Source organism: Rissa tridactyla, chromosome 23 (genome assembly GCF_028500815.1).
Source record: "Rissa tridactyla isolate bRisTri1 chromosome 23, bRisTri1.patW.cur.20221130, whole genome shotgun sequence".
In the NCBI taxonomy this organism is placed as follows: Eukaryota; Metazoa; Chordata; class Aves; order Charadriiformes; family Laridae; genus Rissa; species Rissa tridactyla.
Window position 1 is genome coordinate 3688148 of NC_071488.1, and position 17974 is coordinate 3706121.

The 17974-nt window shown below is 65.0% G+C and overlaps 2 protein-coding genes across 2 annotated transcripts; both read right to left on the reverse strand.

Moving 5' to 3' along the window:
- Window positions 1-1568: 1568 nt before the first annotated feature.
- On the reverse strand, window positions 1569-6167 carry SHE (Src homology 2 domain containing E). The gene is given in 8 exon segments (XM_054182918.1): window positions 1569-1713; window positions 1715-1877; window positions 2343-2462; window positions 2599-2749; window positions 3259-3567; window positions 4387-4513; window positions 5197-5442; window positions 5444-6167. Coding segments are annotated over 8 exon segments (1290 nt in total). The 5' UTR covers window positions 5594-6167; the 3' UTR covers window positions 1569-1689.
- A 3023-nt stretch (window positions 6168-9190) lies between these two features.
- On the reverse strand, window positions 9191-17596 carry UBE2Q1 (ubiquitin conjugating enzyme E2 Q1). The gene is given in 14 exon segments (XM_054182780.1): window positions 9191-9617; window positions 10049-10115; window positions 10284-10379; window positions 10619-10667; window positions 10964-11022; window positions 11121-11211; window positions 11761-11821; window positions 12290-12374; window positions 12947-13087; window positions 15169-15219; window positions 15579-15683; window positions 15996-16100; window positions 17226-17480; window positions 17482-17596. Coding segments are annotated over 14 exon segments (1227 nt in total). The 5' UTR covers window positions 17512-17596; the 3' UTR covers window positions 9191-9585.
- Between the last annotated feature and the right edge of the window lie 378 nt (window positions 17597-17974).

Here is a 17974-nt window from a genome sequence, read left to right on the forward strand (position 1 = left end):
CTGTCCCCCCCCCAGCCATGACACGTACCCCCTGCCATGTACCCCAGGCCATGCCCCCCCATGCCACCGAGTGCCTTCCCAGGCTCTGCACCCCATGCTGTGCCCCCCCCCCGCCATGCCATGTACCCCCTGCCACGTACCCCAGGCTCTGCACACCATGCTGTGCCCCCCCCCCCGCGCCCCAGGCCATGCACCCCATGCTGTGCCATGTCCCCTCCCCTCCCATGCCACCTACCCCCATGCCAGGTACCCCAGGCCATGCCCCCCCCCCGTGCCACACACCCCATGCCATGCCCCCCCCCCGGGCTATGGCCCCCGTGCCAATGAGTGTCCCGTCCCCGTCCCCCCCCCCCGGCCATGCCACGCTGGGTTGTGCAAGGCCCCCGGGAGCTGCAGCTGCACCCGGGCAGGAAACCGCAGGGCGAGGGGAGCGGGTGCCCGGGCTCCCTGGGGACGCCGCGTTCCCCCCGTCCCGGCCGGCCCCGCTCTATAAAAAGACTGGCAGGATGCAGATGTGCGGGTGGGGGGAGCCCCGTACCCCTGCCCCCCGAAACCGGGGTGGCTCCACCTGGCACGAGACCGGGGTTTGAGTCACCCGTTTCCACCCTCCCGAGAAGGTCGGTGACCCCTCGGGGGCGGACGGGGGCGAGGGGCCGGATCCTGGGGTCGGCCCTCATGGTCCCCCCCGACCCCAAAAAGCTGCCCCGGTTTCGGGCAGCGCTGTGGCCCCCCCACGGCACTGGGCAGGGAAGGGGCTGGGTGACTCACTGCACCCCTGGCAGCACCCCCCCCCCGCCGGGCACCCGCCTGTCCCAGCACCCCCAACCCCACTACGGCCCCCCCAGCCCTTCCAGACCCCCCCCCCCCCCCCCCCCCAAATCCCTTCCCCATCCAGCCCCCAGCCCTGTCCCTTCCAGGCCCCCCAGCCCCATTGCAGCCCCCAGTGCCGTCCCTTCCAGACCCCCCCCAATCCCTTCCCCATTGCAGCCCCCAGCCCTTCCAGACCCCCCCCAATCCCTTCCCCATTGCAGCCCCAGCCCTGTCCCTTCCAGACCCCCCCCCCCCAGCCCCATTGCAGCCCCCAGTGCTGTCCCTTCCAGACCCCCTCCAATCCCTTCCCCAGCTCAGCCACCAGCCCCCATCACAGCCCCAAGCCCCGTCCCTCCAGACCCCCCCCCTCAATCCCTTCCCCATCACAGCCCCCAGCCCTGTCCCTTCCAGGCCCCCCCCCAATCCCCATCACAGCCCCAGCGCCATAACTTCCAGACACCCCCCCCCGTCCCCCTGCAGCCCCCAGGACCACCCACCTCCCCTCAGCCAACAAGTTTATTTTACTACTTCGTTACACATCCCAATCTTGCTGTGACACCCCCCCCCCGCCCCGGCCCTGCCTCGCCCCGGAGGTGGCCCCCCCGTGGGTCGGCTCCGGCACAGGGTGGGCAGGATCCGTCCCGGCACAAAGGGCGGCCGCAGCCCTGCCGGAGTCCAGCGGCGGGCCAGCGGCCACCGGGCAAGAGCGGGGTCCCCGCAGGGCTGGGGACGCCACCGAGGGCCTGGGGGGGAGGGTGTTCCTCCGCCGGACCCTTCCCCGCAGCACGTGGCGATGGCCGAGGCCGGACCCTGCCCCACGCCCTGGGGTTGGGGGGGGGGTCGCGGGCCAGTCGTGGTGGGGGGGGGCATCAGTGGGGGCTAATGCAGCTTGCAGTGGACGGGGGTGCAGCAGGGCCATGTGCTCGGCCCCCTTGAAGGGCAGCTTCTCGGTGGAGTAGTAGTGCACGACCTCGGGGACGCTGGCGAAGACGCCGCTGGCCTGGCTGAGCGTGTACTTGTTGTCCTTGGTCTGGGCCACGATGATGTGGACGCAGCCCTGGCTGGTCCTGGGTGGGTGGGTAGGGGGGGGCGTCAGCGGTGCCGCCAGCCCCCCACCCCCCCCACCCCGTCCCCGGGCGCCCACCCACCCGCCCCGCGGCCAGGGCCGCATCCACCCCTGTTTGTTCCCGTCCCGCTCCGATTGTTTCGGCTCCAGGGGCTCCGCTTCCTCAGGAAGGAAACGCCACCGGCGCTCCCGACAATGCGCCGGGGAGGGGGACGCGCCGCCCCGTCCACCCCCCCACCCCACCCCACGGCCCCCAGCACCGCGCCAGGATGCCTGAGTCCCCCCGTGGGGTCGGGGGGTGCCACTCCCCCACCCCCACCCCCCCCCCCAAGGACCTGGGTGCTCCCACCCATCAGGGCACAAACAACCTGGGGGGGCTCCTGCTGCGGCATCCCTCCAGGGTGGGACCCCCCCACCATCACCACGCGCTGGGACATCCCCCCCCCCCAACTCTGTGGCCACTCACTTGAGCGCGATGGAGTACTTGCCGCTGCCGGTCTCGCTGGTGCGCACCAGGTAGCCAGCCTCCCGGCACGCCTGCAGCCGGCTCTCGGCCTCGGCCCGCGTGATGGCCCCGTGGTACCAGCTGCGAGGGGGGGGGGGACACCGGGGGGGACACTGAGAGGTGGCAAAGCGCCAGACACCCCCCCCCCCCACACACACACACCCCCATTTCCCCCCCCCCCCCCGGCTGCCGCACGCGGCTCAGCCTGGCGACTCACGGCTGCTTCTCCAGTGCCAGGGCAGGGTCCACCCGCTCCCCCTCGCCGGGCTCGGCGCCCGCCGGCTTCAGCATCTTGGGGGTCCAGCTCTTCTGGCGCAGGTGCTGCCGCGGCGCCTCCTCCTTGGGACGCTCCGAGCCCTCGAACTGGACTGGGGGTGGGGGTGGGGGGGGGTGGGAATGGGACGAGACGTGAGCCCCCAAAGTCCCCTCCATGCGTCCCTGTCCCCAGCCTCGGCACCTGTCCCCATCTTTGTCCACTTCCCTATCTTGTCCTCTCCCCCAGACCCAGTCCCATCCTCATCCCCTGCCCCCTCCCCATCTTTGTCCCCCTCCCCAGTCCTATCCCCATCCCCATCCCCATCCCCATCCCCATCCCCATCTAGTCCAACCCCTTGCCATGCTCAGGGACACCTCCCACCAGCCCAGGTGGCTCCAAGCCCCGTCCAACCTGGCCTTGAACCCCTCCAGGGATGGGGCAGCCACAGCTTCTCTGGGCAACCTGGCCCAGGGGCTCACCGCCCTCAGCACAACAAATTTCTTCCTTAGATCTAATCTAAATCCACCATCTTTTAGTTCAAAAACCATTCCCCCGCCTTGCCCTCGCACTTCAGGCCTTACTAACGTCTGTCCCCATCCCCATCCGTGTCCCCGTCCCTACCTGACAGCGCTTTGACGATCTGCTCCTTCTTCCACTCCCAGGGCTGCTCGTACTCGCCCGCCGGGCGCTCGTCGTTCTCGGGCAGTCGCCCGTCCCCAGCCCTCGCCCTGCGCTCCGGGGTCCCCCCGGCCACCCCTTCCCCGGGCTCATAGGGGGTGTCGTAGAGCTGGGGACCCTTCCCCACTGCTTCTTTGCCTCCCGGCCACTTGGCCGCCTCCGGCTTGCCGCCCCCCTCCCCGGGCTCGCCAGGGCCGTCCAGCAGCAGGATGGCTTTGACCAGGGGGTCCTTGGAGCCCCGACGGCGGATTTCTGCAGGGAAGAGGGATGAGGGGTGAGGGAGAGGGCTGCGCGTCCCCCTGACATCCCACCGCCTGCCCTTGGGGAGGGATGAGCGCCGGGGACCCCCTGCCCCATAGCGGGGACACCCCATTGGGAACAGGCTTGGGAGGAACCGGAGCAGGATGGGGCCCATTCTCGTGGCGCCTGGGCGGCTGTCACAGCCCCAAGGCCGGGCACAGACCCACGCCGGTGGGGCAGGATGCGACACCCCACGCTGGAGCTCAGCCCCCACAGGAGGCCACCCCGGGGGGTTTAGGCCCCCCCACACACACACCCCGGCCCCCCACTTCGCCCCACGGCGCCAGGCTCCGCCAAACAGCCCGGGCTGCCCCGCACGGAAAAAAACCATCAGCAGCAAATCTTTTATTTCCAGCTTCCGGCCGAGTCAGTTCCTGTTGTTCTGGCCAGCTGGGCGGCCGCCGCGCCGGCCAGGGGGTCGCTGCTTGGGGGGCACGGCCGCGGGGGGGACCCTCGGGGGTGTGCTGTATCCCCCCACACACCCCACAACCACCCCGGGACAGCTGGGTGGCATCGAGGGCTTTGCACTGTCCCCACGCACCCGCGGGGCGATGGCGGCGGGTCGTGGCACCGGGCGAGGGGCCGGCGGGCACAGGGTCAGCGTCCGGCCTCGCGCCCGCTCCTTATCTGGCCCCGCGCAGCCGCAGGAAGCGGCGAGCGGTTTTCCTGTTCCCGGAGCCTCCCGCGCCGGGCGGCTCCGAGGGCGGCCGCGTGCTCCTGGCCGGGGGAGCGGTGCCAGCCGCGCCACCGCGGCACCGGGGCGGCACGTACCTGTGATCATCTGCTGGGCGTCGTAGGGCTCCATGTAGCCGTCGTTCTCCCCCAGGCGCTCGGCCTCCCGCTGCCCCTTGGTGCGCTTGGCGTCGTAGGGGTCGGCGTAGTCCTCCAGGATGATGACCTGGGGAAGGGACGGGCACCGCCGGCCTCAGGGGGCTGCCGGGGGTCCCACCGGGGGTGGTGGAGTGGGAGGGGGGGGGTGGCGGGGATGACACCGGCGCAGAGGCAGGTTGGGGACGGTGTGGTCCCCGGGAGGGAAACGGCAACTCATCTGGGGTGGATGGGGCCACGCCACCACCTCACGAGGATGCAGCGGGTGGCACCTTTGGGTGGGGGCAGCACCCATCCCTACACACCCCAGCGGTGGGGAGAAGCCGGGGGTGGGGGTGGGGGTGGGTCGGGGATCTTTTCAGGTGACACCAAACATACCCCCACCTCCCCCCGCGACTGGCTCCCAGCCACCCCGGGGCTGTGTGGGGTGAAAGTCCGGCTTCCCAGAAAAGCTTTACGTCAGCCTTTGTTTAACCAGCGGCAGAGTGCTGGGGTCAGGGTGGGATGGGACACGGTGGGACGCAGTGTTGGGTGGGGGGGGGGGGGCCCCAGCGAGCGCTCCCCCCACCACCTCCCGGAGCGGTGATGAAGGGCGGTCGGGATGAAGGGAGCTTTGAACGGGATTTGAAGACGGCAGAGCCGGGCGCGATGAAAGGCCGGGGTTAGCCGGGCTAATGAGCCGGAGCCCAAAGCGGTTAAAGCTGTCAGTGCGGCACGCTCCCCCCCCTCCCAGTCCTCCCAGTCCCCCCTTACCGTCTCCGTCTTGGGGGTCTTGCCCTTGTCCTGCTCGGGGGCAGGCAGGCCGGCGGGCGGAGGGGCCGGGTACCCCTTCCCGTTCTTCTCATGAGCCTCCACCTTGATGAGGCGGTTGATGTAGGTGCCGCAGGATTTGGGGGGTCCCTCGGGCGTAACCCCCTCCACTCGCGAGTTCTTCCGCATCTTCCCGGTGGCGGCCTGGAGCAGACCCTGCAGGTTGTCCCGCGACAGCCGGCCACCCCCCCTCCTTGCCACCCCCCGGGCCGGCCCGGCAGCCCCCCAACTCGGCGGCCGAGTTCTTGCGGCTCTTGCCCAGGCTACCGCTGCCGGGCCGAGCCCTCTCCGAAACCGTCTTCAGGTTGGAGGGAAACTCCTTGAACCACTTGGCCGCCATGGGGCTGGGGAGGGGCAGGGTGCCGCGGCCCCCCCGGGGCTCCTCGACGCCCCACGGCCGCCCTGCCGGCTCAGGGCCGGCTCAGCCGGGGGGCACGGGGCAGCCCGGCTCCCCCCAGCCCTGGGAGCGGGACCCTCGGCGGCCGGGGGCCAGCCCGGGAGGGGGGATACGGGCAGGGGGGCCGGGGCCTTCGCCCCCGGCGCGGGCAGGGGGCTCCAGGCGTCCTTCGTCCCCGCGGGGACGGCTGGCGGGTCCCCAGGGGTGCCGGTTCCCACGTCCCGGGGAGGTGACCGCGTCTCCCCGGGGGTCCCTGGCCCCGGGGAAGGGTCCCGGGGGGGGCCGGTGTCTCAGCTCCAGCGATGGGACGAGTCGAGGGGTCTCGCCGGGCGTCCGGTGGGTCCGGCCGGGGCAGCCCCGGGGCGGCTCCGAGGGTCCTCTGCCCCCGGGGAAGGGGCCCGGGGGGGTCTCTCCGTGCTCCGGGGGGTCCGGCTGGGGCCGGGCAGCCGGGGGGTCCCGTCGCGGCTCCTCGGCGGGGCCCGTCTCCGGGGGCGGCGGGGCTGCAGGGGGGGGGTCAGGCCGGCCCGGGGGGCCCCATGCGGCGGCGGCGGGACGGGACGGGACGGGACGGAGCCGGAGGGGCCGGAGGGGGCGGCGGGGCCGGCGCTCCCCGCCCAGATCCGGAGGGGGGCGGCCCCGGGGGACGGCGCGGCACCGGCCGGGCGGGCGGCCCCCGGCCCCGGCGGCCTCGGGGAGCCCCGGCCCCGTCCTCCCCGGGTCGGGATCTCCATCCGGCGGCTGCCGGGGGATCCGCGGTCCCCCCGAGAGCGGTGGGGCAGAGGCGGGGGGGGGGGGCGGGGGGGGTCCCGACCCGCTGGGGCTCGGAGACCTCAGGCCCCGGCCCGGCAGGTGGGACAAGGGGGCTTGACCCCGCACACGGACCCCACAGGCAGCCCCCGCAGCACGGACCCTTATGCACAGACACCCCCCCCAGCACAAGACCTTCTGCATCGCCCTTCATCTGCGTACGGGCCCCACCGCCCATGCACAGCCCCCCCCGCCCCGGCCCCCGCACCGGGGCGAGGACGTGGCGCAGGTTGTGTTTGGTGCCACCGCTGTGGTTCACACCACGCCGGCAGAGACCTACTTCTGCTGGTTGTACCCAGACCTTGCCAGAAAACATCGGCTGAGCCCAGCGATTTGGCTTCCTGTGGGGCTGTGGGGTGCCGGGGGGGGGGGAAGGGGGCCCTCACCAACCTGTTTGCAACAGCACAATAGAAAGGGATGGTTTTGCAGGTAAAGATGTGTTCCCCACCCCCGCCAAGTCTCCGATTCTGGGCAGCACATGGGGCTCCTCCTGTTTGCAGGGGCTGGAGAATGTCCCCAAGGGCCACTGGGGGGTCCTGCTGCTGTGGGGGGGCGCTGGGAGGACAGACCCTGACCTGGCAGATAGGGCTGGTCCCCAGCACTGTGCCCCCCCACGGGGTGCAGGGAGGTGCCGGGGCGCCTCGAGCAGCAGCGCGGGGTCACCGGCAGCGCCGTCGGAAGTGGTGGCGATTTCCTCGACGGCGCTGCCGGGCAGGATGCTCCTCGCGGTGCCAAGGCGCCGCTGCTAGGCTGGCGCCCGAACTGGTGCTGGGATCTTGGCCGGCTTCAGCTTCGCTTTCTCGAGGCCAAGAAAAACTCGGTGCCTCCACCGGTAAACGTGGGTGCTAGCTGAGTGAAAGGTGCCGGTTCATTTTCTTCCCTTGGCGGATTTAAATCTCCCTTTAATCTTCCCAGGGACCTCAACGGACGGACAGACAGGTGGCACCATCTCGGTGGCTTTGTGCTGTGGTGGCTGTTCCCGGCGCCGCGCCATCCACGCGTCTCCTTTGGGAAGTCTCTCCCCGTCCCCTGCCGGCTCCCGCAGGGGAAGGCTGTGGGAGCGGTGACAGATGGCACCCAGCGCCTCCTTCCCCGAGAAGCCAAAACAAGAGCCGAGCCAGCGCGGTGGTGACGGGCGCTGAGCCCGGCTGGGAGCGGGATGGATCCCGACGCTCGGGCGGGTGAGAACAGACGGGAGAAGCGGGCGCCTGCCAGACGCCAGCACGGGCTGTTCCTGCCGCGCTTCCAGCCTCCACACCCCCCAGGTCGGCATCCGAACAGTGGAGGCTCCTGCAGGGACCCTCCTGCTCATCCCGGCCCGGAAAAGCACCGGGATTTGGCTCTCCCAGCCAACCCCAACCCCATCGCTGTTGCAACACCACAAGCGTTTTAAACCTTCATTAAAGCAGCTTCACCCCCCTCCCCAGCAGGTTCCTCGGTGTTAATTGAGCTGAAGAGCTGGGGGCAGGGCTGGGGAGGGCTCAGCGCCCCCCCAGGTGCTGGTCCGGGGCAGAGGAGCAGAGCACAGGGCAGGGCTGGCTGCTCAGCAAGGCAAATCCTCCGGTCCTTCAGCCCCACGCTTCAAAATAGCCCCCGGCCGAGGCTGGAGCCGCTCCTGCAGCATCAGTAATCCCTCTCCTACAGCATCTTTCTCTTCCAAGGCTTGGAGCAGGACAATGCCTAAAGAGGGGAACAGCTGCTGGCAGAGATAACGGACTTCTGAGGCCCTTTGATTTTCTAATAACTTTTATTCAAACACAGTGAATTAATACTGATGGTCCGGCTTTGACACCCGTGAGTCAGCTATGCCCTCCAGCCGAGGACACAGCGCCAGACGTTAGAGGAGCTCCAACACCCAAATCTCCTTCCCTGCAGCCTCAGGACCGAGCAGGAGAATCCGAGCAAAGAACAGGGACTGAAGCGACAGGACACGACGGCAACAAGGCCTTGGCCTCAGCCCTGCAGCACTGAGGCGAGCAGGAACGATGGCTTGAGGAAGAAGAAGAAAATAAAGCCCCGCAGAAGCAGGCCACTTGCTGCCGGAGCGAGTCCTGGGCTGGGATGAGAGCGGCGATCCCACGCAGCACCGCCCGCGCTCCCCTTCCTTCGGCAGCTTCCATCCACAGCGCAGCCCTTAGAGGTGCCTTCCCCTTCCGCGGGTGGGGAGAGACGGGCAAAGGGCTACAGCTCCGGGTTTGGCACGGCTGAGCCTCCGCTCATCTCTTACTGCTTGGCAGGACGGGACGTGGAGAAGCCGGGGGCGAGGGCTGGCAGCCCCGGGGTGCACCTCATCCACAGCAGGACACGGGAAAGCCGTGCAGATCCTCTCCTCTCCGCATCCAGAGGCGTTAAGTTTGCAGTTTATAGAAAGAAAAGTCTCTTCTTGCTCTGGGGGAGAAGGGGACAGAAGCCCTGCTCCCTTGCTGCCAAAAAGAAAAAAAAAAAAGGGTTTCCTTCTTCCACAGCAGCTGTTCCAGACCTTCCGCAGGGCTTCTCCGGGGGCTTTACAGCCAAGCCCAAGAGGTCTGGGCCATTCCCATGTCCCCACCTCCAGTGCGGCCCCCTCAGCTCCATCCAGCGCCCACGGGAAGGCCGGGGCCGGAGCTGCAGCATGGCACGGCTGCCGCGAAGGGGTTTGCTCCCCGCTGCTGCCGGCGCAGGGTACCGTCCACTGGGGGGGAAGGGGGGAAAAAAAAAAAACCAATTAAAAAAAAAAATAGTCAGACCAGCATCTTCAAATTAACAAACTGTAATTTTTCTCCAAAGATACATTTTCCATACACATCCATCATACACTGTAACAAAAAAAAGCAGTGTACATGAAATAAGAAAATAAATTAAATCCATAGCATAGGTAAGGAGGACGCTCTAGACTGGAGTAGAGTCGAAAGTTTCCAGCGATACAAGAGGCTCAAAAGTTTGTTTTAACAAGAATGCCTGCTAGCAAGGGTCCAGCAAGTGTTTTAGATCAGTCCAACTGCTTAAACAGTTTTATTTAGAGTTTTTAAACAGCCATTATTGTCCTGCAACAGGCAGAGCTATTACATCCTGGGAGAAAGCCGAGAGGCATCGTTAAGATCCAAGTAGAGCATCCAGAAGATAATCAGCTTGGTCCCGCAGCATCCGCGCTAGCCGTCCTCCTTGGGCGGTGTGTACCAGCCTGGAAGGAGAAGAGAGAGCCGTGAGGGACGGAGCTGCAGGCGGAACGCAAATCCACGCCTGGAAACGCACAGCTGGAAAAGCGGCAGCGCCAGCATGCCGAGCGCCACTTCGAGAAGGGCCACGTCTCCCGGATTACCGGGAGGCTTTTTCTCCGGGTTACTTCCCGACACCACCCAACGATGCCGCGCTGTCTCTAGTTAGAGCCGAAGGAGCTCAGCCCTGGCCAAGGCGGGCAGCGGGGAAGGGCAGAGAGGAGCCGCAGCCCCACGCTCTGCGTTAAGACAGCGGCTGCTATTGCTCGCTGCCGTCTCGCTCCAGGTAATCTCTGCACTTGGGGCAGGAGAAGACTCAAGCGGCGCATCCGGACGCTCGGCCTAGGGGAGCCCGGAGCAGCAAGGGGAAAGGCAGGCGCCCTCCCTCGGCACTTACCATTTTTCTCGTGGATCTGAACCAGGGACTTGTAGGACTGCTGCGCTCTTGTCAGGCTGTACTGATTCTGCAAGGGAAGCCAGGGCGACCGTCAGGCCGGCCGGAACCCGGTGCGAGCCACCCCACACGCCCTCCCTACGCGAACCGCGCCGCCACAGAGCCGGCTGTCGCCCCATCTGCCTCCATCCCCCCACCAACTGCTCCCTCAGGTTCTCTCGCGCTGACCGGGCCCCACCTTATTGGCTCCAAATTGTACTCGCGCTTTCCCTTTCACCAGAGTCGCGCTGATCTGCATGATCACCGACTCGATGGAGTACGCGCTGCTCCAGCCCTGCGGGACACAGAGAAACGCAGTGAGGGCGGCGCCGACAGGACCCCCGCCCGGGGGGCTGCGCTACCCCACAGCGAAGAGCCTCCCCGAGCCCGACGCAGGCATCGCAAAGCCACGCCAGGCAGCTGCCAGCCAGGATTCTGCTGCCCGCAGGCCCCCAGCAGCAGGAATACAAAGCATGGCGGGCTAAAACGACCACGCTGGCAGCCTTCGAGCCCCGCGTAGCGGCCGGTACCCACCTGTTTTGTAAGTAGCTCCATGCAGATGGCACCGCCACCTAGAACATACCTTGGGGAAGGAATCGGGCAAAGTTACGTCAGAGACAGACACAGCCTCACCCCACCCGCTGCTCCGGAGACAAACGCTTTTCTCAGAGATCTCAGATGGAAAAAATACACCAAACAAAAATAAATAAAAAAAATAATCCACCACCCCTGTCTGTGCTTCCTGGGAGAGCTACTACAAACTCCCATCAGGAGATTACGGGACTGCGCAGCCCCGGATAAACTCCCTCTGAGTGAAAACTGCTGCAGGAAGCAACGCCGGAGACCTCGGCGAGCAGAGACAGACAAACAGCTACTTACCCCCCTGACAGCACCGGGGACACGACCCTTACAAACGGTGGATCAAAAGGGAAGTTATCCTGGAAGAAGAGAAGGGAAGCAAAGCCGCTGAGAAACATCTCTGACAGCCCACTGCGGCAGGCGTACCTGGAGGAGGTGGAGGTACGGGAAGCCTTACTTTAAAGGAGAAGTTTAGGAGGATGAAATCTGTTCCTTCTTTCTCTTTGAGGATCTGGAGATCATTGTGCAAAGCGCTATCCTCGTCAACCCTGCCGAAGGGGAAACGCCGGAGGGTCAGAGCCAAGGTCATGCACCTCACGTCAGCCGCGCTCACCGCCACCGAACCCCGGAGCTACCGTACCTGCACAACCGGGCCGCCACGTGGGCCCTCAGGTTCTCACCCAGAGGGGAACGACAGCACGGGCTGTCGGCATTCTGCTCCCGGTTTGCAGAGAAGACCATCACACCCTTTTTGCATGCTGCCAGCTTAAAAATAAAGACTGCCCGGCCCATGAGAAAGGCAGCAGTGGTGGCTGGAGGGTGTGAAAGCTCGGGGTTTTGCCTGATGCAACTCTTCCAGGACTCTAGGAACAGCAGACAGACTTGCAGAGCCCTCAGATTATCTCATCTTTCTCTGAAGATGTGGCACCTCCTTTCTGATGCGGAGACAGCAAGCAAGCTGCCTGAGAGAGGCTAACCCAAGGCCTGCCCGGCGCTCCCCTGCCCTGCTCACTTCCCCTCTGTCTGCCTCACGGGGACGTTCTGGTCCCACCACCAAAATCCACCCCAGTCGCATGATCCCAAGCTATGCCACCTACTTCAGGAGTTTGACGTTCCAATCGTACAGGCTGTCGTTCACTAGTTCAACTGCATAGTATCCTGCAAGGCAGAGAAGAGGCGCGTCACCGCGGGGGGAGGCTGAACAGGGAAGATTTCAAACCCCCTCGACCCTGCAGCACCACCTCAGCCTGACACAGAACCCCCCCAAAAGCGGCATTTATCCAGAGGGACCGTCCTGAGGGCAGCAGTTTTTCCGACCACTGCTCTTTCCCAAGGCCTTGGGCTCAGGAAAGGGGTAACAGCACCATCACCCTCAAAGCCGCATAATCCTCCCACCCACAGCGCACTCCTCGCTTCCATCCAGCGCCGGCGGGGATCAGAGACAGTACGGCAGTTTTGCTTCCTCTTGACAGAGCCGCAACAACCAAAGGCCGGAGACCCTCTCCTCAGCCGAGCTGAGCAGAAGAGCTCTAAGGCCCATCAGGTGCCACCCAGAACGATGCGGAAAACCCCGGCATGAACAGCGGGGCAGCAGCCCCCCTCCCTGGAGCTCCCCGCAGTACTTACCGCCCTTGAAACTTGGTGATCGGTAAATATCCCTGAGCTCCTTCATTAGCCGGTCGGTGGCCTGCACAGACCCAGACACTGCACCCTACGAGGAATTTGGGAGGAGGGAAGTTGCATTGTTACACTGCACCCACCACGGCCGTTGCTCTACGAAGCCGACACCCAAGCTAGAGCTCCCATCCGGCCTCTAAACCGGACCTTACTGTGCCCCTCGCCTTTGTCTTCCCCTTCTCCCCTACAGCAACTTCCCTTGCCCCACATATGCCACCCCAGGCTGTGCAGCTCCAGGCCCCCGTGCCCTCTCAACTGAGTAAGAATCTCAGCCCCGGAGTATTAAAGCGCAGCCCACCAGCCACCTCCACGGCCCGAAGCGAGGTGCAGCTCCAGGGAGCAGAGGGCAACCCCAGATCTCACTGCAGGAAGGCTGCCCTGCGTAGCGCTGACGCCTCGGGGACACCTGCGGCCCACACTTACTTCCCCGAGCCGCAGAGGCAGTTCACAGGCTCCTCTGCATCAGCTGGGCCAGCCCCTGAGAGCCACCGCTGTACCTTTGGCCAGAGACGGCCCCTTTGCTTTAGGGCTAGCAGGTGCCTCCATCGCTCTCGCCCTTGGCTCCCTCTGCTTCCCCAACCCGCCTGCCCGCCAGGCGACACGTACATTTAAGTAATCTTGCCTCTGGTTCTTTTTTATTTTCTCTAAAATGGCCAGGTTTTCCTTCCCAATGCCTTCATCCTCTGTCTTCTTCCCATCTGCCGGCTCTTCCTCTTTCATTTCATAGTGGTCCAAGTCCTCGGTGTCCTGGGAAGGGGGGAGGAGAGTCAGTAGGAGACGCGCCTTCGCTCCCCCCTGCTCCCAGTACTGCAGACAGAAGCTGCCCTGAACCAGGAAGGGTTCCCGGTGCAACTCTCCCTCACCAGGGAAGTCCCAAGCTCTGATCCCAAGCACAAAGCGGGTGGCAGACACAAGGCCTGGGCAAGCTCCGTGACAAAGTTTTGGGCCCTGGGCCCCTGCCACCCTCCCGTGACAAAGCCATCAGGCAGAGCGGCCCAATTCTCTTTCCAGAATCAAATTGGGCTCATACAAGCTCTTTGTTGGCTGGATTCTTCCCTGCCAAGTCTCACGCATGTTCATAATTAGCCATTAACCTTACGCGTGCTCCTGAACGAGCCCCACGTAACTGAAGGACACTGCATCTCGGCAGGCACGTGGCTCAAGCAGCCCCATGTCACGTTTCTGGAGAGCTGGAACAAAGGCGCAGACACTCGGTGCAGTGCTGCTGGGCCGCGCTGCTCCCCCCTCACCACCACAAAGCCAGCGTGAACACAGGTCGCCAGCGGCACAAGAAGAGGAGACCCTCACAGACAACATTCAGTAGCGCGGGACAATTTCCCCTCAAAAGGAGGTGAGGTTTCACAGCGTGCCTGGAGGCTCTTTGTAGACCAGCTCAGCTCTTCACCACGCAGCACATCCCCAGTGCTCTCCCTAACCCCAGCGGAGGCTCTGCCCCTCAGCCCCCTCCACAACGCTCACCAGGCTGACATGTGCAAGACACCAGTGTTAATAACCAGTAAAAACCCGTTGCAGCAATCAGGGGCCACCACAGAGGTCTCTCCCCGTGCACAGTGTTCACCATAGGAGCTGCCTGCAAATGGCTGTGGGTACTTACAGCTCCAGCGCTGCTATTAAACCCTCTGAACAAGTGTTTACTTCGGCCTCTCCAGGCTATCTGCTGCTGCTATTCTGGATGAGCAGCATTTTTGGAAGGGCTCTGACATTTTTAGCCCGTCACACGGGAAAACAGATCCTTCTAGAAAATCCCTCGAGTGGATTAACCCGCATAATGCATCTCCACACCAGGGCACGGCTCTGCTCTTCCGACACAGCCCAACAAATCCATCTGCTCAGCAAGAAACCTTTGCTCTAAGCAAGAGCGTTGTCCCTGCTCAGCGACACAGGGTGTTAGCAGAAAGCACGAGGGGGAACGCTCGGTTCCCAGGGATTTCTTTTCCAGGCCACAGGAGCGTGCAGACTCACGCATCACAAATTTGCCATGAAGGAGCAAGTCTGCAGACAAGCGAGGTTATGCCGGTACCAGTTTAAGCCTCCTCATTTTCCCCCAGGACCCTAGCAAAGGCCGGCCTTGATTCAGCAAGCTGTTAACTTGGCTAAAACCCCAACAACTGCCAGGCGTGCTGCTGCTAAGTGACCTGCCCCCAGGTTCTGCGGAGCTGCTGACTCGGTGCCCGTGACTCTCACACCCCAGGAGAAGCGTGCGAGGCATCGCTAAACGTCACCATGGAGATTGAAGATTATTCCACCCACTTCTAGAGATCTCTAAACCGCAAACCAAACAACCGAAGCTTGTGGGTTTTGCAGCATGATATTCTCAGCCTGCAGTGAAGTATGGCTTCCTCTGTCCCTCCTGCCAATTAGCTCGCTCGCACACTCAGCCATCCTACCTAATCCTCTCTGTGGGACTCCCGTTTTCACGGCGTGATTTCCCCGCCAGCAACGGCAACCCGGAAATCCCATCGCTTGCGAGTAAACTTCAGGCTCCAGAGCACAGCAGCGTGATCTGAGAGAGAAGTTGTCCAAGGGGCCCCGCTCTCAGCTCGTCTGCACAGCTTTGGAGGCCACGGCTATGCCTCTCAGCTGCTGCAGCTGCGGTTTGTGAACACATTGCTCCTATCGGTGGCTCAGGACCTGGGTCCCCAGCAGCAAAATGCTGAGAACAATCTAGTCTTCGAGTCAGACTCTTCCCTGTCTGGACTCCATGGGCTCCTCCCACACACGATCCCTGTGCCCTCGCACCTTTCAGCGGCTATCTCCCTGTGCTCTGCTCTCCAGCATACTTCCTCATACAGCGAGGCAGCACTTACCTCTGGCATTTCTTCATCTTCCTCTTCAGAGGACACCTCTTCCTGTGTGCTCTGCAGGGACAAAAAGACAGAGATGAAGACTGCACCACCAGCATCCTGGAGCAATGCTCTCCGGCCTTCCCAGACACTTGAAAGCAAGGTTAAACAGGGATTTACATGCAGAACCAAGTTAAAAACAGAGTGAAGCCAAGAACCTTTACAGGAAACTACACCAGAGCAACTAAACAGCACCGAGGGCCAACAGAGCAGCCTGGCATCACCCTGGGCAGGAATCCATCCCAGGTGTTGAGAGGAGATCAACGCCTCCCCTGCTGCGTTCCTCCTTCAGGGGTTAGGAAGCCTCAGCCTCTAAAGCGAACTCCAGGGAACTCGTTTTATGAGCTTACAAAGTCCCCACCCGAGTCACTCACCGGTTCTGCCGGCAGAGGCTGGTCCAACATTTCAACATCTGGATGTTGGGGGAGGTTGTAGAGTTTGCACAGGTCAGAGATTATTCGCTTCAGGTGCTGCAGAAGCTGTCGGGAGAGCAGACAAGTGTCAGAGAAGTGCAGAGACCCGCTCGCCACGCTAAGCCTCAGCCGTCCCCAGCGCTGCAACAAGCGAGCGAAGGCCGAGCGGCCACTCATTGCTTCTCCACGCAGCAGCAGAAGCAAGGGGGGAAATCACACCCCAGCATCAAACTCGCGACAAGTCAGAGCTGCTCATCCCAAACTTACTGAACCCTTATGAGGCCAGACACGCTCCCCGCCTCGGATGGCAGCAGGGATTTTACTTTCCCGAAGCAGCCAGCCTCTGGCCTCCCCTCTCCCCAGGCAGCGCGCTCTCACCAGTGTATTTCCTTTCCTGACTTCCACCAGCCTCTCCAGGATAGCTGCCAGGTTCGGATCGTCCGACTCCACAGACCATATCGGGGGAACAGCTGGATAAGCCTCCTGGGGAGAAGGAGAACATGATGTCTGAGCCGTTGCAACTGCCTCCATCCCACTGACACAGCCAGCGGGGAACAGAGCAGCGGGTCAGGCAGGACAGGGAGCTGCAGCCCCGTGTCTCCTGCAAACGGATCCCTCCAGAGTGCAGAGATCAGCAAAACGGCCTGTGAGCCACTGCATCCACCCTCCAGAGTAACCCTGGGGCCGAGGGCAAACCAAACCCCTGCTCCAACAGCGCTGGTCTGGCTCAGCTCTGTGCCACTTCCCCCCAGCTTGGGGGAGCTGGGGGTAACAGAGAAAGTGGTGACGTTTTGGCCACCCCTTTGGTCACCGGAAAGCAGTTAAGGCAGGACACCAAGGGCATTTCACGCTGCCCCACGGGCCTCTCGCCTTGCCAGCTCTGCACCAGAAGCGCTGGAGAAGAATCAGGGCCAGAGACCAAGCAAGCGCCTTTAATCCAGGCCAAAGCCCCTGACAGCCTCAAACACCGTTTCCGAATTGCCCCTCTGGAGAATCCCGGACAGAGTCCACGCCGGGGGCTTTCTGTGCTCCGCTGCTCCTTGCCTGGAGCCGCAACATCGGCTGTGCCTTGCAACACGAGGTGGGACCCGCACCTCGCTGCAAACCCACCCAGAACCAGGGGTCCCCTAAAACCCAGGTGAGGATGAGCCAGAGCGGAGGCAAAGGGCCCAACATCGGGGTGTCGCTGCTCAGGGCCACCTGTGACCCCCCCAACCCCCCCCCCCGGGGGAGGCACAGAGGGTGCACAGGGGAGGAAGGGGCACCCCATGTACCCCCAGGGTGACCAGCCAGCTCCCCCCTCCTCCCTCCAGAGTGAAGCTCCCGGGTTTGTTCTGCTGGGAGACGCTTCCCGGTGAGGGGAGCCCCGCACAGTCCGAGCACCCCGCTCACACGGGCACCGGGAGGGGGGTGGCCGGAGGCAGCTCCCCCCGGCTCCCCGCAGCCGGCCCCGGGCCCAGCTCGCCCCAAGGCCGGGCCGCGGTTGCCCAAGGGCGGGCACTCCCGGAGGCGGGGAGAGGGGGGGGGGGGCCTCTCAGTCCCAGGGCCGCCCCCGCAGCCGGGGCCCATCGCACCGAGCCGGTGTCCCCGTCCTCCCCCGGGCCTCACCGTGATGTTGCAGTGGATGCGGACGGGCCCCGGCGGCGGCCCCCGGGAGGCGGAGGCCCCGGCGCGGGCCCCGGCCCCCGGGACGAACTCGCAGCTGATCTCGTCGGGGCAGGCGCTGCCGATGCGGAACCGCTCGTGGCCCCGGTGGAAGATGGACTCGAGCAGCCGCAGCTCCCGCCTCAGGAGCCGCCCTGCGGGGGCCGCCGCCACCTCGGCCCCGCTCCGCCCGGGCCCCCCCGCCGCCGCCTGCGCCCCCCGCCGCCTCCTCCGCCCCCGCCCGCTGCATCTTCCCATGGAGGGACCCGCTCCGCCGCCGCCGCCGCCGCAGCCCCCGGAGCCGGCCCAAGATGGCGGCGGGACGGCCCCGCTCTCCGGAAGTGACCCCTCCCGCCGACAGCGGAAGGGGCGGGGCCAGAGCCGCCGGAACAAGCCCTCGCCAACCGGGCGGGGCGCCGCAGAGCCGGAAGTGACGCCACGGCGGCGGCGGGGAGGGGGGGGGGGGGGCGGTGCCGCGGACCGTGAAGGGGCGGGGCTCGCCCCTCCCCTGTCGAGGGGGGGTCACGGGGGGGTCACCGGGGGGGGTGTCACCGGGGGGGACACCGGGAGGGGGGTCACCGAGGGGGACACCGTGAGGGGGCAGCGGGGGGAACACCGAGGGGAGGACCGGGGGGGACCGGGCCGATCCTCCTTCACATTGTGTCCCGGGTCCCGGGAGCCGCCCCCCCCGCCCCGCCGGCACCGGGCAAGAA